At 29.9% G+C, this 23,348-nt stretch overlaps 2 protein-coding genes across 2 annotated transcripts; both read left to right on the top strand.

Moving 5' to 3' along the window:
• The first annotated feature begins 2,827 nt into the window (after positions 1–2,827).
• Positions 2,828–4,047, top strand: LOC123692294 (larval cuticle protein LCP-22-like). The gene is made up of 4 exons (XM_045637021.1): positions 2,828–2,869; positions 2,955–3,385; positions 3,465–3,636; positions 3,781–4,047. The coding sequence occupies exons 1-4, from the start codon at positions 2,858–2,860 to the stop codon at positions 3,898–3,900; spliced, it is 735 nt and encodes a 244-aa protein (XP_045492977.1). The 5' UTR covers positions 2,828–2,857; the 3' UTR covers positions 3,901–4,047.
• Positions 4,048–15,851: 11,804 nt separating this feature from the next.
• On the top strand, positions 15,852–22,086 carry LOC123692301 (endocuticle structural glycoprotein ABD-4). Its single transcript, XM_045637032.1, has 4 exons — positions 15,852–15,983; positions 20,360–20,484; positions 20,782–20,956; positions 21,686–22,086. Exons 1-4 carry the CDS (start codon positions 15,972–15,974, stop codon positions 21,782–21,784), a joined length of 411 nt encoding a protein of 136 aa, XP_045492988.1. The 5' UTR covers positions 15,852–15,971; the 3' UTR covers positions 21,785–22,086.
• Positions 22,087–23,348: the final 1,262 nt, after the last annotated feature.

Raw genomic sequence — 23,348 nt, 5'->3', positions numbered from 1 at the left:
AATTTTCTTCCAGGCCCCATAGACAATTTCCACCCTAATAAGTATAAATATTTAAATTAAGAACATGTTACATGCGTTTCAGTTAGATATATAGGTACATAATTGTTATGTACCTATATATCTTACTAAAACGCATGTAACATGTTCTTTGTAATAATAAATAAATAAATAATAATAATAATAAATAATAAAAATATTGGACAACGTATGTGAGAGCTTTTTTACCCTATTTTATTCCCAACATTTATTATGTTAAACGGACCCTGGTTTTAAGTCTCATCTATCTTTGGATTTTTACTATCCCTATTTATGGAAAGCAGATAATAAACGCTTTTAAAATAATCATTATAATAAACTTATGTCTTAAATTTATTATAAACCCTATCTTAAAAATTTACAAATGAAGCGTTTTATAACGTCAATTTAAATTGGTTCCGTGTCTTCAAAAACAAGAATCATAATTTATACCTTGGATTCGCTAACTTATGTTTTAATGGTTCTTCAAGTTATATATCAGAGGATCCACTAAAAATTGGAGCATGAATAAATAACCTTCAGTTAAGAAATCGAGTTTTTGATGTTAAAATAAATCTATAATGTGGCGTTGGCATTGATATTCGGATAAATATTATGTATATTCTAAATTGTAATTTTATATCAACTAACATTATAATTTAGCACCTTTTGATTTAACTTTTCTCTACGAAATAACAGAATATGTTTCAGTGTTCCATGAAGGACATTGTCAGATGTACAAATACAATACAAAAAAGAGCAATACAAATTCTTGTGTTGTCTGAAAATATCGAAGATGAAATAGTCAAGCTAACTATTAAAAGTTCTTTTAATTGGTTTCGATACGAGGGTCCACAAAGATCGAGCAGCCGTGTGCAGAAATTGCTTGATATGGTTACTCGCTCTGTGTTGACGTGGACCCGCAATAAAGATTGTTTCTTTAATCACTACAAAACGTTATTTACAATGAAAAAATCTCAAATTTGCATCTTTTTTTGTTGTTAATTCTGTACAATCTCATGATTTCTCCTACCCATATTCCAAGCTCTATATATTATATCAAGATAAGTTCATTGAAGTATGTACCATAATCTCAAGTTGTATAGTAAGATCAATAAAAACCGCTTTGTTTAAAACGCTATAATAAATAATGATTGATAATGTTCAGGTTAGATATCAAGTCGTAGTGAGTAGCCCTAGGCTTCTAAAGCATGGTTTTAGTGGTTTATTATCCTTAACAAAAACGTTTACATGATACATAAATGACAATGACCTATACTTGTTTTGATTATAATCCCTCCGATGTTACTCTATGTACATGTAGGCAATAACATAGTGTATGAAAAGAATGCATAATGCATATATTTATGTAACATTTACTTAAATGATCTCTAATATAAAAATGAATTGGAAAATGTTTTGGTAAGCGCATAACTCTAGAACGGCTGAACCGATTTCCTTAATTCTTTTTTATAAGAAGTATGAGGATGGTTCTTATGGAGAATATAAACAAGTACCACGGGCGAAGTTGGGGCGGACCACTAGTATTTTATAGTTTTATAAGAAAAGAACAAAGAATGAGTTTATTCGTTGATTTCTATAATTAAATTATTTAACAACAACAAAAAAGTTTCTTATATATATACGTAAATATATTAACTTAAAATTTACTCTTGTACCTATTTTATATTTATTTTAAGGACCAATGAATAGATTCTACAGATATTTGTATGCTTGGTTCAATATTTGTAAAACTGACTTTTATTTGCTTTGTATTGCTATTTGAGTTTTTAATATATTATTTTGTGTGAAGATTTGGGTTGTTTATTATTTGTTCACATACAATTTGGGAACAACCTAACCACGTTTTAGTTTTAAGTTTTAATATGATAGAGAGTATCGAGCACATTGATATTGTGCATCTATGTGAATTAAAATGAGCAAAGGAAATAAATAAAGAAGATATTCAGAAACAGGTTTGGGGAATTTAGAACAAAAGAGTCATATATTAAACGATATACGATACGATACTTCTAGTCGTTATTAATTTGTTAGTATTTAGCTTCATCTCTTACATTTTATTCAAGCTTTGAAAGCTCTTATATTTTTTGGATGTTTTATTAGGTTCAAATGAACAATTTACTAAACATAATATTACTTTTAAGAAATGTGCTGAATGGTCACGTCATTTTCAAAAAGTTTTTCAAAGTTTTTCAATGAGGAATTATTCCCTTCTGGCCTAAATATATGAAGTATGGGTCTATTATTTATGTATTAATATTTTGATTAGGAAGGAAATAAAAAGTATATATTAAAATAAACCAAATAGGAACGTACTTTCTTTTTCCATTTAAACGATAAATATTTAATAATTTTGAATTTAATTATTTTAATGACAGTCGTAAAATAGCATGATTTGCATATTTATTTGTTCTACAAATCTGATGCACCACAGACAATTAAAAATTTAAATTTAATTAAAAGTAAGTACTAAGTTATATTTATTTTACCAAATAACCATATACATATTTTCTTAGACTTTTTTTAGTTTAAATATAGAACAATACATTACAATTATTTAAAACAGGATCAATTATTTTGTAAATTAGATCAACTAACCCCATAAAATGACCTTACGATACGATTCAACGACTAAAGCGGATAGACCAAGTGTTATTTAATAATAAAAAAACATCCTCACATTATCAACCAAATATTTAAATATTATTGCAATTCGCCGCCTAAAGTGGGTGGTTCCTTGAGCCATATAAAAGCGTGCGCGAATTTTTTACCCGCATTCAAACTAGTTCATCCAAGCTAGGCTAATCTTAAAAAAATCAAGATGAGATTCGCTGTAAGTAAAAATAATTTGGCGAAAATATTAATTATAAAAATTAAATAAAAATAGTGTTCAATAATCCAATATTATGTATTCACAGGTGGTCGTATTAGCATGCGTCTTGGCAGTCGCCAACGCCCAATTCAACCAGGGCCAATACTTCGGCCAACAGGACCAGAGCGGCCAATACAAGAAGTACAACGGCCAATACAACGCCTACAACCCCTACAACCAATACAACAACCGTTACAACAACCAATACAACCGTTACAACAACCAGTACCAACAAAACTACACCCCCTTCAAGCAATTCGCATCCACTACCCCCTTCCCAGTCCGTGCCGTCACTGTGACTGAAGCCCCCGCCGCCATCGCCGCCGTTAAGGTCAGCAGCGCCCCAGCTACCAGCCCCGTGGTCGTCCCCGCCCCCGTCCCCGTCGTCCCCGTCGCCAGGGTTGTCGCTGATGCCCGCTCCGCCGAGACCCTCAGATACGGAAACGAAATCAACGAAGACGGTGCCTACAACTACTTGTAAGTATACAACCTAACATCCACTACTTTTGGTGTTAAATGTGGATTATTGATATTCATTTGGTAACGAATGTTTCAGCTTCGAAACCAACAACGGTATCGCCGCTCAAGCCCAAGGTACCCCACGCAACTTCGGTGGTAACCCCCCAGTCGTCCCTGATGTCGCCCAAGGATCTTTCTCCTGGACTTCCCCCGAGGGTGAAGTGATCTCCATCACCTACGTCGCCGACGAGAACGGTTACCAGCCAAGCGTAAGTATTTTATCATTATACATCTGTGAAATTTTCATTAAAACGCACGTAAACAATCAAAATTTTCCCTGACAAAAGCAATATATACTTGAGATCGTTGATAGGGTTAAATATCATAATATCTAATTCGTAATATGTTTCCAGGGCAACGCTATTCCCCAACCCCCACCAGTGCCCGCCCAGATCGCCCGTGCTCTTGAGTACATCGCCAAGTACGCTCCCCCCACACCCGTCGCCTCCGCCAGCGCTGTCGCCAGGAACTAAATAGCATCTAATACTTCTTAGCATCTCATCACCGACACAATACAATTCGCCAGAAACTAATTCTAATTTAAGACTTGTATAAATGTATAATAGTGTCATAAATAAAGAGCCTAAAAAGCATTCTAGTAATGCTATGTACAAACTGAAAAATAAATGAATAGAAATATTTAATTAAAAAGTTGTTCATTCTTTAAGTAACCCTATCATCAAGGTTGTTAACGAAATAGGATATGTTTTTTTATAAAATATTTTCAAATGTATTCTAATCATATGAGAGAATACCATTAATCTTGTTTTATATTACTGATTTTGAAGCCATAAATATAAAATTATAGACTTATTAATATGCGATCAATCGTGCTGGTTTTAAATTTTTTATGAATATTTTATTTTATTCACCAAATTATACAAAATTGATAAAGGTAGTGTCAATAGGTTTTTTACATTGTGCTTCCATAACATAGCCTATAAATTAATGGTGTATTATTTAAATTATTAATACTTACATAAAAGGAAGTAACACAATGTCAAAAAGGGTTTGTTTATTTAATTGACTTTATTAACACATTTTATACTTATAAAAACGGTTTTGTAGACACAACCTCATTATTTCTTTTCATCTAGGTATATTTTTCCACATTCAAAGTGACCTGATATTCGCTTAAAAAACTTCGATAAATCAGCCAAATTGTATAATCATTAATAATATTACACCTGTGTATTGTGTAACCTTTAACATTCAACTAAAGTTGCCATTGTTTTTGTTTATTTTGATGACCAACTTTTCATTGTTATTTCCCGTTAATCTATTAATTGTATTTAATTTATAGAAAGTGTAAATAGTGGTGTATTTATTTTAATTTTTTATGTAACAACGCGAAATCATTAATTTCAGATAACAATTATAAATAGAAGAATCAATTCCCATAATATTAATTCATTGATGCCTTAATATTATGGGATGGTAGATGGTGTTCTTTCATGTACCGTAATATTAACCTGACTTAAATTAGTTAGCAAAGTAAGAGTTACCAGTTAGGTCATTATCAGTTGGTAGTACTTATGTACTACCAACTGATAATGATAATAATTTTACCGGTAGTCTGCTGCTGTTATACTTTATTGATATTTAATTTTGCATGGAGGTTGTTGTAGGAGTTATGGTAAAACAGTCGAAGAAAAGTAATATATATTTGTTTGCCATAAAACCACAGCTTAGGCCTTAGACTATCTTTTCATAATTTAAAATTTTACATCTTTCGCAAAATTTTTATGTAATTGTTTTAATGTTTTAATAGTTTACAGCAAATAAACTAACACAACTCGGATTTATCAATTAAAAGTGATCTCTTCCAGGCAACCAAAGAACAAAAAAAACAGGAATTCCTATCGATAAATACACTTTAATAACACAAAAATAAAAAGCACGCACACATACATATCCACAACTATATTAGTCGTAGTTAACTCAAACTCAAACATTTTCAAACTCAAACATTTATTTATTTAATTAGACTTCTTCGAGAAGCACTTTTGAAAAAATTAATTATTTCTCATATTATATTCTACATAAATTCAACTATATCCAAATTTATGAAATGCATTATTTTTTATGGTAAAAGGAATTTTAAAAGGATCAAATGCTTCCAAATTATTGAACGTATTTTATATTTTCATTATTTCAAAATTAAACAGTGCATAATACTGCATATTAAAAAGCATTTAGTAACCTGTCCGGACTTGAAAATAATGGCTTAGGAATTAGAATATATTTTGTTCAACCATTCGCAGACAACGTGATTCAGAAGTATATATGTATATAAATCCAAGGAGTGGTATCTTGACATAATGTCAAGCCATATGATATCTATGAGTAGCTGTGCTCCGCGGTCTTACCCGCAGTGCTCCGCTCCTGTTGGTCTTAGCGAGATGATATTAAATACCCAATACCTACAGCCTTCCTCGATGAATGAGCTATATAACCCCGAAATAATTTTTCAAATCGGACCAGTAGTTCCCGAGAGTAGTGCGTTCAAACAAACAAAATCTTCAGCTTTATAATATTAAGTATAGATATATCAAAGTCAAATACGTTCCATATTATACTGAATACTGTTACAAGAATTAACTATGTAAGAATTACTATATTTTAATAATTCCATCTTTTTCTAACATATAGGTAACTAATATAAATTTAATAATTTTAATTATAACACATTTTTAATTAAGGAAGACATAAAAATATTTAGCATCATAAATCCAAGTAAGCCGTGATTAACCACATTAATAAATAGCACCTCAAAATAATAAGCAAATATTCCTTATCATCTTCAGTGTTAAGTAATAATATATTTTAACATAGGAGTGTCAATTTAATAGCTTGGAATAATTTAATATAATCTGTATCGATTTTATTTTTCTATCTAGGAAGTCTGTGTCCTTGAATTTTATAGACATGTCACATTGGTTCAAGGCAGAAGCAGCTGAACCCACACAGTTGACCGATGTCCACCAGCTTCAAGGATTACGCAATCCGACGAAAATGTGTAAAACTGGTTTCATTTTGTAGACTAATCTTTAATCAACCTTATAAATCAAATGTACCAAAATTAAAAGATTGAATTATTTTTTAACCATGTTAATTTTTGTTAGAAGATATATTTCATCGGTTTTTAAAATGAATTGCGAAATTGGAAGGACTGTATAAATTTTATTTTATTTTTAAAAATATCATAGTAGTATTATGGTTACTATTTACTTACTACTAAACTATTTACTATTTACTACTAAACTTCTCGAGAGATTGGAGATTGTACTAAGTAACAAAAATCAAATTATATATGTGGAAATTAAGACTCAATATAACAAAACCAAGAACTTATAATCATCATCCCTTCAGTATTTCTTATCATTTAATGTAAATGAATTCTGTAATAACCCTTCAGTACATTGGTAAATAATACGCTACAGCCTACAAACGAGAACAATTACTTACAATAAGTATCCGAGACGAATAAACGTGACTGTCGAGTGTCAATTTAATATTAATTGCTCGTATTGGTCGTTATTCACAAAGCTGTAATATTATACTGATGCCCTGAATTGTAATAAATTTATGCATGATACACCTTCTTGGTGTTTAATTAGATAATACGTCAAAACTTGTAAGTTGATTGTAGTTAAATTTATTATGATTTCGACAATAAATAGAGCGTCCGAAATTAGATGAACAACTATTTTGATTATTATGAACATCTTTTCCAATCACAGTTTCCAATAGACTATACTTAGATAAATTATTATCTATGAATATCAAAACTATAATTGCTCCGTTCGAAAAAAATATTTTGAAAAAAAAAGTATGTCAAAGCTCAACGGTCAACATGGTGAGTTATTTGCCAACTTTTATAAGCCTACGCACTTTCAGTAGGAAGAACAATAAGCTGATGATGATAATAATGATACAAAAAATTATATTCAGGTACCAATTTCATATTGGTATTTAAATAGAATTTCATACTACCTGTTTTACGTAAATATTTTATACACGGCTATTATGCGTGAATACTGATCAAAATCGTGAAATGAAGCGTGCTCAATTTTCAACAACTCAATTTACAATTTATGATTTTAAATATGAATAAAATACGGTAAATATGAAATATCGGTTTAAAGATGGTTATGCTGTAGATATAAAGTTGCGTCTCCTTGTGAGTATAGTTAATTCATTTCTTGCATACCTTTACCCATAAATGTCAGGTAAATCAAAACTGTTAATGTTGTTTACTTAAAATTATGAGAATTGTAAGACAGCATCAAAACAGTTTATTCGACGTTTTAGTGATTTGAAACAACCCATTTGTATCACAAATAACTGCAATTCCCTTGGTCTCAACAAAGGTGTAATTGAGTAGGTATGTATTGTGATAGATGTGCATCACGAATAAAATCTATCGTCCTCTTATAGCATGCAGAATGACCTTAGCATTTTGAGATGCGCTAGCACACACCATATTTGTTTGTGGCTATTAAGCTCACTATTTTATAACTAAAATGAATAATAAATAAACATATTGATCTGAAACACATTTCTAAAAATGGGAGCGGTAGGCACGCGCTACCGAGGTGACATTAATATATTTAAAAAAAATACGTATGTGCTACTAAAACAAAATTAAAAGGAAGATTGAATATATAATTTTTTATAAACAACCACTTAAGTTTTCATTGTGTGGTTCGTAGTGAAAATAAAGAAAATTTAAAACAAACACACGAATCTAGAGCCTACGCATCTTACAGTATAGTAATAATGTACAAAGAATTTGTAACGATATATATTTAGCGTCATGTTGTTCATTAATCATTGTACGGATGAACTCACAAACTTTTATATAATTTGAATTTGAACCATCAAATTAATAGTATAAGAATTTAAACACGGCATATTATTTTTACATCCATACAATGACCCGCGATAAACAAGGAGTAACGACCTTTTTTACACGGCGTTGAAATCTTTCCGTGAAGAATTTCGTTAATTATCTATTTTAGAACGAGAAGATCCTGTCTCGTGCTTTTAGATTTTTGACGTAGTTTGAATACATAATGTATCATTTTATTTTAAAATGTGTTGTAATTTAGTTATATTTTTATTTCTTCTCCTATAACGTTTTTAAATATAGACTACCTCACTAGCTTCTCACCCATAGCTTCAGTCGCATTGGCAATAGAAATTCCGATGGAAATTTATATCTCTAGATAAAAAAAAAAATATATATGATACGATTGGATATGCTATAGAGCTTTCTATTTTGTTTTTATTAAAATATGATATTATAATATACGCGATATAAACATTATATGTATAAGTATCCGTCGGAAGCCTAAAGAATGTCGCTTTGTAAAATCCATTATGTACAAAATTGTATGGTCCAGGCGAGCGAAGTCCAGGGCAGAAGGCTAGTAAGTTAATAATTTTTTGTAAATTTTCTATGAATTAACTAAGAAACGAAGGAGCCAATATAAGTTGGGTGTGATTTTTTTAATTAACCTAACATAGAGGTATAAGTAACCTACTTAACATTATTCAATTTTAATAAATGAATTTATTATACCGTTGTGTTCATAGAAATAAGAGTGCTAGAGCAGAAATTAATTCGAAATTCATTTTTTCCATAAGGAGGTTCTCACAGAGCGAGCAGCCTCGCGAAGTAATTGTTGCGGGAAGCAGCTTATGTGGATGTGGCTTGGCCGAGGAAAATGACACACATCATTTTGGGGACCCACCTATTAACCACGTAGACAGTACCATAGAAAACGAATTCCTGTAGTTTAAATGCGGTATTATTACTATTTCTGTGAGTTTAAGACTTGATAAAAATGAATTATTTATACCGTTTATAGATCTTAGCTCGTACGTATTTTATAATGTTATTCAAATTATATCTACTCTAAATGATGTTTAATGAAAAAATTCCTCGTTCCAACACTTTGCTATGTGTCATCAACTGGGTAAGTATGTAAATGCAAGTATTTGATTAATATAATCTTCTTATTTAACTTGTATCATTATTACAAAACAAATTGCCTTTTTAATACTAAGATGTTCCGTATATTATTATTGTTATTGATTATTTCAAAATAGAATTATAGATAAGATAATATATGAAAAGATTATTCCAATAAGGTACTCATATTTGAATTGAAAAAATAATATGCTTATTATTTTGATTGTATAAATTGAAAATTGTTATATGCTGTAAATATAGAATATTACTCTTAGGCCAGTAATATCCGTCACCGGAGCATAAATGAAAAACATTACCTACGGAAAAATCTTACGAAATTGCGTGAATGCTGATATACTAATCTCATATTTGTTTCCACTGCAATGACAGAGGTAGGTAAGGTAACACAAAGAAAAATTGTATTTTTGTATTTAGTGAAAAAGCTCTAAAACTATCGATTTTAACAATTATTTTACTGCAAGAAAGCTCTCTTTATCGACTAACATAAGCTATATTTTCTCTAGTTAGTTGAGGCGATGCCAGGGCAAAAGTCTAGTGATATAATATAAAGTTTAAATCATCTTTTATAGAGGTATACATGTATAATGAAAAAAAATATCATTGAATTATTTCTTCACTTGTTTTAATTATTGTACATAACTCATACTGCTATACTTAATACTTATTGAATAATGTTAACGTACACGTCCATGAACACATATTTTTATTATATAGTCATTTAATGTCATCAACTTTCCTAAATACTAAACAGGTATAGAAATAAAACAATTAATTTATTGATTGGTGCTACATAGAGGTTACTTTGAATCTATTGATTGTAAACATTATTTAAACAATGAATGGGTTATAATATTTGTTAGAGTAGATTATGTCTTGGTCAATATTATCCGATTAGATTTCAGCTTCAATCTTTTTTATTTTAAAATAAAAAATAAAAAGATTTGAAAGTGTAGGTTTGGAAATCTTATCTCATGTAAATGGTTCGTTTGATGTATTTTTATATGAAAATGTCGGCAATGGATTCTGCTGATAGTAAGATGAATATTTGCACCCGATTCCCAGACCGTCTTACGCCATTGTATTTAAAATGGAACCCAAAGAACGACATTTCAGATTTATTTAACAAAATGATCTTTAATGAAATGATGATGATGATGATGATGAATATTTAATGAAATGATTAACTCTTTCTGCTCTAAATACGTATTCAAGATGTGTATTAATTATAAATTAATAGCCACATAAATGACATACTATGCCGGTATCCGGGTTAAACAAGTTAATATAAATTTATAAAAATATCTTCACGGCTGCCATAATATTGAATACACCATTTTTTTTCGGTTAGTCATCTTTCGTCGGTGAGACAAAACACGATTATCACTGGATGACATTTCAACTTAAGATTTATTTTATGTATTTAGTAAGTCGTTGAAGAAATAAAAAGGTAATTTATTTTTTGTTTTTATTGTACCTATACTCTATATTATAGGTATGTTAGCAATAAAAATAATTTAGTTTTAATCAAGAATACACATCAGTAAGAATGAAACCTATTTTCACATATTTTCATTTTAGATATAAAGGAGTCTCAGAAGATGATTAAGTAGTTACACATAAAATTGTTATCAAGATGATTAAAGCTAATTATATGAATTAAAATTTGGAATACTTACAATATTACATTTTATATGATCTAGTGATCATATAAAACGCAATATTGTAAGTACTAAAGTATAAAGCCTAGTGCTTTCCACATTAAAACTAAAAATTTGCTATTAATGGCATAACTTGCCCAGTTAGAGGCATTCACTCTAACCCTGGATTGGAAACAAAGATTAACCGATTTTATAATGACAAAAATAAATCTTATTAAATCTATCATAATAACCAATGATGTTTTGTTAAAATATTACGGTTGTCACCCACGCAATAAATTATACAAATAACAAATATATTCTATAAAAATAATCCAACATTGACATTTAGGTTGAAATCCTTGTGCATAACATACAAAGATGTGGAATTCAGAAATAAATGGATATAATATGTAGGAAAATAATTGAATGCATAAAAATGTGAACGGATGTTCTCACGGGATATTGATTCACAATAATAATATACTGATTGATGAGCAAACTGATTAAAACTATCTGTTATAATCTTCCATTCTAGCTTATTTGTATTCGTCTTGAACTTATAATGTTCGATATAGAATACATGTTTAATATCAAAAAGCAAGCAAATAGGTTTTGACGAAATTAAAGTCGGAGGCTTCACTCGTATCGCACTCCGACAAAAAGTAGCCTATTTGCTGATCATGTCTTTTATAATTTATCTGTACGCTAAATTTATTTTAATCTCATCAGATATTCAGCTATTTTTGCCAAAGCATATTAAACATGCATCTATTTAAGCATCCAGTTACATAATTTTTTACTTGTTATAGATATTACATATAATCTACACCCGATGCATTTTTCTGTAAATAAAATACAAGTGATAACTGCGTTTAAAACAACCGACTTCAAACTTGAACTTGCAAAAATGCCCATAAAATAAAAACATACCGGTCGAATTGATAACCTCCTCCTTTTTTTGAAGTCGGTTAATTAAGTGTTTTTTTAATGTACACAAAAGGAAAATGGAATTTATTTTAAGCCTTTCAAAAATACTAAAATCATATAGCAGGCGTAACATATAATTACTTTGATATTTAGTTCCTACAAGGTAAGTTGTTAAATAAAGATACTTGCATATTTACTTTGAAAATAGGCATAATGTAATCATAGAACGCGACTGGAGACGACACCGTGGCGTACTAAGTTAAAGTTCATAGTTCAGTATTCTTTGCATCTTAACAGCGATTGGACATCTATTTACCTCATTTACTTGTTATTAAATGTTCTTCATTATTATAAGCTCGCTCAAGATAACTCAAGGACTGGGCAGTAAAACCTTATGTCTCTTATATGCATGATTGTAATGGCATACGATTAAATAACATTGAGTTATTGAAGGACGATACGTGAAAATAGGTATTAACATGTCGCCAAAACATGAAAAAAAAAAACACAAAATTAACACAATAATAACAATGGATTCTGTTGTAGATGTAACTATAACGTAATCAGGCAGGCAAGAAAATACCTAGCATTGAACTAAGCTGAGTTTGAAAATTTATTTTAGTACTTAGTAAATCATATGAATTTGGAATATTAAACTTATTTAGTACCATTTATTGGCTTTTTGTGTACATCCGGAAAATATTTCTTTAGCAAGTTTATAAGGAGAACCTTTTGAGCTTAAATAATTTACTACATAATTAATAAATAGGTAACTTTCCTTGAATCCTCAAATATTAAGGATTATTTTCAGTTTCTTATTAATACAATACAACAAAAATAAACTAAATAATGAAATACGCAACGATTATTACATGCAAAATGAACTCTACATTCTATAAATTCTGTGTTAACTATTAATTTTCATATTTCGAGGCTTTACTTCTTGTGTTCATCTCTATTATACATGTAGTAAAAACAAGAGCAAATTAAATTATAAAGAGCCTTCGTACAGCGAGCGGCGCGTGCGCAATGCGCATCCTTCGATGAACTAGTAGCTACAAGTATGCACTTAGGTTTTTTGCTTGTGGATTCTCTTTGCATTGATGGCGTGGTTTGATAATGGAAAAATAAATTACAAGACAGTACCTAATGAATGTTATGTATTAGCATATTGGTGATTGTATTCATAAATTTACCTCAATTTTAACAAATTAACTTAAATTAATACGAACTAAAGATAATTTTTAATTATCATTCCGTAGGTTAAATTTTAAAAAATTGTGGTAAATTATTTTTAACCCATGTTATTAATGATATCTCTAATGTCAACGTTTTATAATCAAATAACATTTGTTATTATTAATCTTTTGTACATCTTGATTTACCTTCAACCGATTTTTATATCCTGCTGCGTCACTAAATGGCATCGATTGCTTTATTACGTACCCATAGCGTAAAGGAATATAAATCAATGAAAGTTGACGCGTCTAAAGTTGTAATTTCCGATTGAAAATTAATTCAATTGGAAATTATTGTTCACATAAATATGTAATATTTGTTTGTCCACCAAATGTCAAAACTTTTTCGTATGTTTGTTAAATATAAAATATCTTTACGAAATAGAATTAGAATAGAAAAAACTCCATAACAATATGAACCTTGTATAGGTTAGTTAGTTAGTCATAAAATATTTGAATATGTTCAGAAATCAATAAAATACCGAGTACCGTTTGACAATGAGCTTTGCTTTCAAGTGAGCATGAATAAATATAATGCGTGTATTAGACATCAACGATCCTCTTTAGATGCAATTGTAAAGAGTTCATTTCAATGTGTGCTACTTAATAAAATACAGTTTGTTTAACATTCGTTTTTTCAACACTATTTATCTAAAATAATGTCTTATATGATGTAAATTTAATTACTGAAAATATAACATAGAAAACTGGCACACATTGTTATCTTACTCACTTTTATGTAAAATTAAGATTAAATTCCTTTCTAGAATAATAATGAAAATATGTAAGAGTAAAAAAAAAATATGAAACCATATCTTAAAGCTCAAAATACCTATTGTTAAGCTAATAGTCATTTACCTATAAATTTTACTATAATATAAAACTTATTATTTAAATAAAACAAAATCAATTATCTAGAATTAACCAATTGTAATACTATAAAAACTATAGTTTTCTAAAGAATTTGACATATCGAAAATTGAATAAATGGTGTTGAAAACTCTTGTATAAATGTAAAATAAAACATTATTATTTTAATTGTATGTACCCACATAATATTTTAACGTAGATATTCATATAGTTGTCATACCTCATATGCAATTAAACAACGCAGTGGTAACCTCCACAGAGGATGAAATTCGCATAGATGCCTAATACAATTGCCTTTTGTATTTTAGAACAATACTTTAATAGTTTTATTGTTTTAAATTCGGCCTGTTTAAATCAGATTTTGAATACGATTTAGGCGATTTAGATTAAAGCAGTATACATTTAATATAATGGGTTACCTCTAGATACACAGATTTGAACAATTATATTATCAAAGAGAAAAGAGCCTTGTTTATTCCTAAATATCACACTTTTCATTAATTTCGATTAAAATTTTCTCGGCATCCCGGAAAATTATAATTTGCCATAATGACTTATGCCGTTACATATGAACGTTTTTATTTCAATTAGGTCATTCGACCTTATATACTAGTCTACAAAGTAAATTTGAAAGTCAAGTTCCTATAGTCTTATAAGCTCATTGACTAAATCAATCTTTATTGCGTGCATAATTAACCTAGATCGTTACCGTATTTGATAGGGAAATCAGTGAGCATTACGTTAATACATGCAAAAAAAGGATTTGTTTAAAATCATACAAGTAGTCTTTGTGTTATGTGATTACAAATTACTGATACTGAATTTTTTATATTATGGTAATGATACGTATTACAAGTAATTATTAAATTTGACCCAAAAAGGGCCTTTAAAAATGCTAAGAAGGAAGATTATTATTTATTTACCATGCAAATTAAGTTTTATAACCAAAACATGTGTCTAGTCGATAAATTTTAACAAATTGAAAAAGCTTAGTACAGAGACGCCTTTAGAGCCTATTAAGTAATGAGCAAGTGGTTTGACATAAACTATGCGTGTGGTGAAAAGTTTTATGCGTCTCTTTATAGTCGCTTATTGTTAACACGAAAAATATTGTATTTATGTGGTCAGAAGTGTGGTTACGTTTTAATTTGAAGATGTTATTCTCCCTAGATTTAGCTAACAATACATTGAAATGTACATCTGCCCCTTACCCCACTACGGGGACACGGGACTTCACTATACTATATACATTGAAATGCATCTAATAAGACCATGCAAGAAACACTTAAATTAAATAAGTTTTGCGCCATATTTTAGTACATTAAAATGCCTCTATTCTTATTCACTTTTACCCAACTGCGAAAAAATTTTGTTTTTCGAGTGTATGTTTATGTATGTTTGCAATATTTTTTTGGCATGCCCTTCAGTCCAAACCACTGGACGGATTTTTGTGTCGTTGTAAACGTCAGGATTGTGGTTGTGACATATGACTACATAAATTAGAAGTAGGGTTTTTTGTTGTAATAACGGTATTTCGTCCAGCATGAAAACCTGGATTCCTTAAACATTTTTCTGCTTCAGTTTCAACTAAGAAGAAAGAAGGAAGCAATGGTAGTTATCTCTTACGAAAAGCAGCTTCAAGTGCGGATAAATGCGATAATATTATTATTTATTAGCAAATAGAATGCGGCCCTGTGCTTTGCAGTCATTGCAGGCTCCCCCTGCTGTTTGCAATAGTTAGACAAACCTGCGTCTCTATAAAAGGGACTGACGATTACAGGCTAAGTACAATCCGGCGCAAACGTCGCCGACCATCATCACATGGGATATTATTACACCCTTCATACAGTTATCAGTGCACTGCGAAGATGATTAAAATGGTAAGTCGTAGTTTATATAATTTACATCGGAATACAGCATTGAAGTATAGGTATACCTAGGTATATATTATGTTATGGTAACTTATAAACTTCTAAATAGGTAAATTGCTGTTGTCAAGACTGTAAAAGTTTATTGCTATTGGGATATTTGAATACATACTAAAATTTGGTATAAATCAATATAGGTAGTCTATCATAAAGTGATAAAAATCATTAAATATTTTTATAGCATATGCTGATATATACATGTCATTAAGGTTTAATGACTTGACACAATTAAGGAAATTAATTTCGTTTTTAATAGTTTATCTTTGAAATATTTTATTTCGATAGTGTTTTGTTCTTTTCTGTATCTTTTGGCACCATTTGTTGCTTTCTGTTTAGCTTGGTACAAAAACTAAGTATTATTTTCACAAGTATAATAGTATCTTAAAAATTGCAATTAACGAGCAATAATAAGGTAATTTTTCTTAAAAAATACAATTGATTAATAAAAATAAAATATAACTTTTTGTAATTTCGGAATGATCCTAGAAACAAAATCAAATTTCTATTGAAAAGCGTATAATATAAATTTGATTAATTAATAAATGAATAGAAAATTTTCGACATTTAGAAAAAAATATAATATATAACTTTACCTACTCATTATGATACTATCATATTGAAGCTGATAACAAATCGTAAGTTCAAAGCGCATCTTAGCATTTGTCGCAGTCGACTAACGCAAGACGGGGCATTTATTGCATCCACAATACCTAACCTTTGGCAATAGTAGTTTACCTTACTGACGGGCTCATCCTTATAAATTTATTTACATATGCAATCTTAAAGGGCGCTGCTAAGAACCGTATAATATAAAGTTCCAGCGAACTACGCAATAATTGATATGAATTTCAAGTGACAAAGGTGAGAAGGTGACGACACGTGTAATTTATATGTAAAGCATAATCACGCTCAATTGAAATTTTGCGAATTTTACAGCACGCTTTTAACTTTCTCATTATTAAATCCAATAAAATAAATGAATGTTAGTTGGGGAGTTAATAAACCTTGTTCACTTTGATTTTCATTCACTGTTACTTAAAGTGGTTAATGAAAAAAGCAATACAAATTGCAATATTTTTTTACATTTAATTTATATAATTAAACAAATCTCCGATCAGGCCCTGTATGCTTGTTTAGGCGTGCGAGTGCTTAATTAGGCGCACGCCTTTTGTTATTACTAGGAGGACATTGTTTTTTCGAGGCGACTCTCAAATTGTGTGTTCCCACAACTCAATACACTTACAAAACAGCTAATTATGCAGACGTCTGTACGTCTTACTGAGAAGTCTCATTTGTGTTTTTGCACGTTTCCACTCATTTGTAAATATGAGCTCTGAGTGAAGGATCTTGCGTGACACAAGAATAAGTTCACACGTCACAGCAATGATGAAGTTGAGACTTATTTTGCATTCTCGTTCATTACAACATTTCCATTAAAAATATATTACCATGCATATATGTTGATTTGTTGTTCAGTGTACCTTAATAATACATGGTGGTATGGGAAGGAAAATGCCTATGATTTTTTTTATGGTAATTAATTAGTGTTACTTTTCTGCGAAATTCTTACGTCTGCATGTACGAGACTCATCGAAGATTAATTATTCCATTATGCCCATATGTTATAGATTTTTTCTTTGAAGTATTTCCTTATTGAATAAATTTTATATTTGTCCGAAATTAATGATTCGTCAATAGGTACTGGGTCTGCAAAAGAGGTAATTCATAATAGCTCTATGTAAGGTATTATGCCAGTTAAATAAAAAGTTTAAATTATAATTCTAGTGTTCTATTTTAGCTGTAAAGTGACGTTTCGAACACTTTCGCTGTTCGAAACGTCGGGAAAATAATATAATAAACTAGCTTTCCGCCCGCGGCTTCGCCCGCGTTTTCAGAGAAAACCCCGCATAGTTCCCTTTCCTGTGGGATTTCCGGGATAAAACCTATCCTATCTCTCAAGTTGGATCGAACTGCACATGGTGTGCGAATTTTATTATAAACGGTTTAGTGGTTTAGGAGTCCATTGAGGACAAACATTGCGACACGAGATTTATATATATTAAGATAAATCTCGTTTAAAATCCGTTAAAAATCTTAAAATTCTAAAAGTTTAAATAATATCAGCAATCTAGAATTATATTATTAGCAAATTGTTGGAAAATATATCATATTCTAACGTCTTTTATATAAATAAATATCATGTATTCAAATATCTATAATAAATTAAAATAAATAATTATGTGTATACTGTATAGTGTATATTATAACCATAAATTCATGCATACTAAAGAGATAAGTTAGAATATTGTAATTTTTGTAATCTAGACTCTTGGAATAAAATCCTTCTTAAAAAGCTATATTCATAATAAACATTATTGCTTATTATAATTATCCATACTAATATTATAAATACGAAAGTAACTCTATCTGTCTGTCTGTTACTCAATCACGCCTTAACTACTAAACCAGTTTGCATGAAATTTTGTATAGAGATATTTTGATACCCGAGAAAGGACATAGGCTACTTTTTACCCTGGGAAATAGGATAGGTTTTATCCCGGAAATCCCACGGGAACGGGAACTATGCGGGTTTTTCTTTGACTGCGCGGGCGAAGCTGCGGGTGGAAAGCTAGTATTATTATAAAGCATTCATTAGCTAATAGCTATCTCATTGGAATAACATATTTAACAAAGTTTTTAATAAAAAAAAAAAAAAAAAAAAACATTTTTTTGAGTATTGTCAGTACTATTTATTGTTATTTTCATACAGTATATTTATTTATTGTTACTTTGTCTCGTAATAGGCTGGCATAGCAATAGGTATTAGGTAAGGATCATTTTAAATTTAGATTAAAATAAAATAAAGGGTTTTTTACTGCTGAAATTGTCATCCAAGATTCAGAATACATACACTTTTATTGCTTACGAATTAATGAAAAAAAAAAAAGATAATTTAAATAAATTATGCATGTTTACTATTACAAATCTGTTGATATATAATATGTATATTACTTAATACAAAAAGTATCTTCTTCATAAGTTATACATAAAATAAATTATTTATAGGACATACACATAACTACGTGTATTAATCCTCAATATTAAATATAGTTCTTACTCACCCATAAATGGGAATTAAATTCTATTTCTATTAGTTTCCTAATGATACTTTAAATGTCACGTGTACTAAGTATAGTGCATGCGATGCGCAAGCCGCAAGGTCGAATGCTTGTCAAATGTTAACAATGCTTAGTAAATGTAATGACTTGTTAGTTAGTTAGCCATTTTTCACAATTAGATTTTTTCTTTTCTTCTACACACTACGCGGATGCAAAAGACGAACAGGCTAACAAATTTAATTTCACTGTTACTATTTTTTGACACAGCAAAGATGTACACAGTCGTATTGCCTCGCTCACTTCATTAGGAGCATTTTTTTACGATATGATGACATTCTAACACTAGATAATAACATCATCGGAATTTGAAGGCTACTTGCGATGTCTGTATTACGAGTTATTGTTTTGCGCGAACACAATTAGCGAGTGGACTTAGCGTGTTTGCGTTACGTACATGCGTGACCTAAATGACATTTCTGAGGCTGTAGGATGCGAACCAGGAGATGCTTTAAATATTTCAATATGTATGAGGCGATAATCGATTGTAATGGTTTTAATATAAATATGAATCGCTGATTGCAATTAAACATACAATTAAATTATTATTTCATTCTTTGTATATATTATAAACAACATTTTATAATACAAATAATTAAAAAAAAAATTACACCATAACATAAATAACATAAGTTTTTTTATAGTATTGTAAAATAATATATGTACTTACTTATTACAATTCACATTTTAGCAGAATTATTGAGAAAACAACAACTTAAAATCAAGCCCATTTAATTTTCATTTTAATCTCCATTACATTTTTTTCTATATTAGGATACAAAATAGACAATATAATATATTCTACTAGCTTACCGCCCGTGACTTCGCCCGCTTTGTCTTAAACCTAATAAATTATTTATCAAAACCTTCCTCTTCAATCACTCTATCTATTAAAAAAAACCGCATCAAAATCCGTTGCGTAGTTTTAAAGATTTAAGCATACAGAGGGACATAGGGACAGAGAAAGCGACATTGTTTTACATTGTTTTACTATGTAGTGATTTAGTTATATATCACATACAACAATTTACTCTCGTACATTTTTGCTAAATAATATATTCAGGCGCCACTTTTTATATGAACATTTCAGAGTTTTAAAAGTAATTAATATTCATAAAGAGTGAGTTTATAATTTTTATATAACGCTTTCAGGAGATCATATGTTTACTGGGTGTGGTTGCGTTGGCGGTAGCAGCACCACAAGGTCCTGGGGATAAAGTCATAGCAATTATTAAGCAAGATTTTGACCAACAAGCAGATGGATCTTATGTTTACAGGTTCGTACCAAATATACTAAATATTATTTTAATATGATAAGATTTAAGCAGGTAATATTATGATACCAATAAAAATTGATGTGATAGAAGTAAAATTAAGATTCAGAATCATATTATAAACTTTTTATTCCTGAATTTATTATGTAGGTACTACTAAAATGACTATGTCGAATGCTTAATCCCTTTTTTGCTTAAAATCATAGAACGTCTCGTTTTGTTTAGCATTGGACAATCCAATAACAAATCATCAAGTACTTCTCATATTGTATATTTTAATCAAATTTCATTAACTTTCAGTTATGAAACTGAAAACGGTATCAAGGCTGATGAAACAGGAACCTTGAAGAAAGCCAGCGGCCCTGACAGTAATGACGTCATAGTAGCCCAAGGAGCGTTTAGCTACACGGCGCCTGATGGAACAGTCATCAATCTCAATTACGTAGCTGACGATGAAAATGGATTCAGGCCAGAGGTAAATACATATCACTTATTTTCATACATTTAAATGCATAAATATTTTAGAAACAAACTTATTAGGATGTCTTATGTAATTTCAATAACAAAACTCTTTTAGCGCAGCTGTATATTTATTTATAAAAATTTCTTGCCTATACCTATTTGCAGAACAATTTACTAGTCCAAAACATTAATGCACAAAAAAATGCTCACTTATTTTTTTCATAACTCTAAAAAGACATAAATGTATTCATCCCAATTCCTTAGAATGGTTCTTATTTTGATATTATGAAATAGACCGTCAATAAATTGTAACTGTTTTCTTTTTAATACCAAAAATACGTATTTATTCATCTTTTCAAGAACTACACTTACCCAATATTGAAGATATTATTATCAGACGGAGATGATAAACAATTGATTACATAAATCTAAAATGTCGAGCGTGCTATTTGCTAGACTTTATTTAGACATATTTTAGTATTACAATGACATTTACATACCGGTTATCAGGTAGAGAATCAATGGTAGTTGTGTGCCAGGGTCTGTGTATAATTCCCTAATTATATATAAGTAATATTAAATATATCAGAATATTCTTTGTTTAAAGTGAAAAAAAATTAATATTAATCATAACTGTTTTCGTATAATTTAAGGTTAATTAACGTTGGAAAATTATAGAGAATATGTGTGAACAATATACTAATATAAATAACATACTTAAATAAACAAATTGTGTTTCCAGGGTGCCCATTTACCAACACCGCCCCCGATACCGCCAGCAATCCAAAAGGCTCTCGACTACCTTGCCACGCTTCCACCGCCGCCACCATCCCGGGCTTAATATACCAATCACTGATGACCTACAGCTGCGATTCTGGTCAATGATGTCTCATACCACTTTGAACACGAGTTTGTATAAAATTACTTTTATCCCTTTAACATAAAGCAACACTAGCTCGTTTTCAAAATGGTACTTACTCTATAATAAGTAAAGCATAAAAAAATCAATAAAAATAAATGCTCAACAATTGATCTGTGATAAACATGAATGTATGCATGTAAACAAATTATTTTACCAATACGATATTATTTATTATTTATTGAATAAATGCAAAAACAGTGCCAAAGATGCATTGCTAATTATTTTCTTGTTTCTTTTTTCGATAAGCCGATGTCGCGTTTGAGATCAAACAAATGATTCTGAACAAAGGTTATAAAAAAATTTATACACAAGTGTTAATTTTCGACGTTAGATCCGAGAAGTTGTAATCATCACAAGTAAAACAATAGGCCAAATGCGTGACGCTATGGTCAGAAATAACTCTTGTTAATGTCAAAATTGATAAAAATCACGTCATCATATTACTACTTAGTTAATCGATGATCTTGGGATTATATTTTCTACCTGGTGTCTTATTACACATTTTATACTTCCTTGAGCTTTATAGTTATCTATAGACTTGCTAAACTGTGAAAAATAATTAATCAATTGCAACAGGGTCAATCTCCAGCCAATAATTGAAAACTGTAACATTATTAGAAAGAATTATAATTACACTTAGTTAATTAAAATGAATATAATTGTTTAAGCCTACATACATAACATTATTGTCTATCTGTAATTAAATTGGAAATTAATTAAACTAATACCAGCTTTTGCCGGCGGAATGCGGATTCGGTCGTATGATAACAGGAAGTAAATAAATGTAGCGTAACTAACACTCTTTAGCTCCCGAACTATAAACAAACACAAACATTATGATGTCATCAAATAACACACATTTATATCAGTATAGTTTTATAGGATTTTTAAGGATGTATCCAAAAACAAAATTGTAAGTGCACAAAATAATAACGTGTTCATGATACCACTATGCTAATGGGCTAGTCATTCACCCCTTTATTAGAAGCCGCTATTATAGTATATTATAGTTATAGTTTTACCTCATTGTACTACGTATTACTGAGAATTATTCAGGAAAAAAATGTTTATGAAAAACCCAATATTCACTATAATATGAAGTAATTCGAGAAGAATCATCGAGCAGAAAGACCACACAATATGCCGGCTACAACCTGTTTTGTTTGGGTGAACGTTGATGCAAGGTCACTATGATTACATCAATTCCATTTTAGTATTTTAATTTATTGGAATATGTACAATTCGAACTGTTATATGAAGAAAATGGTCATAATCATATTAAAAGTGAGTTATTATATTAATATGATCCTTCCGACATATTATATTTTCAAGCCATGAAGAGTCTCTTTATATGGTGGTTACATTCACAACACAATTATTCGCATTGTCATTATTAATACTATGGTCCTATCCCGCATAACTCGGTCAATCGGCCAAGAGGTCGTAGTACCTACGTTTATGCTGTTGACTAAGTAGTTGTCCT

Source organism: Colias croceus, chromosome 6 (assembly GCF_905220415.1).
Source record: "Colias croceus chromosome 6, ilColCroc2.1".
Classification (NCBI taxonomy): Eukaryota; Metazoa; Arthropoda; class Insecta; order Lepidoptera; family Pieridae; genus Colias; species Colias croceus.
Note: the sequence above shows the minus strand (reverse complement) of the source record. Positions and strands in the feature narration are given on the sequence as shown.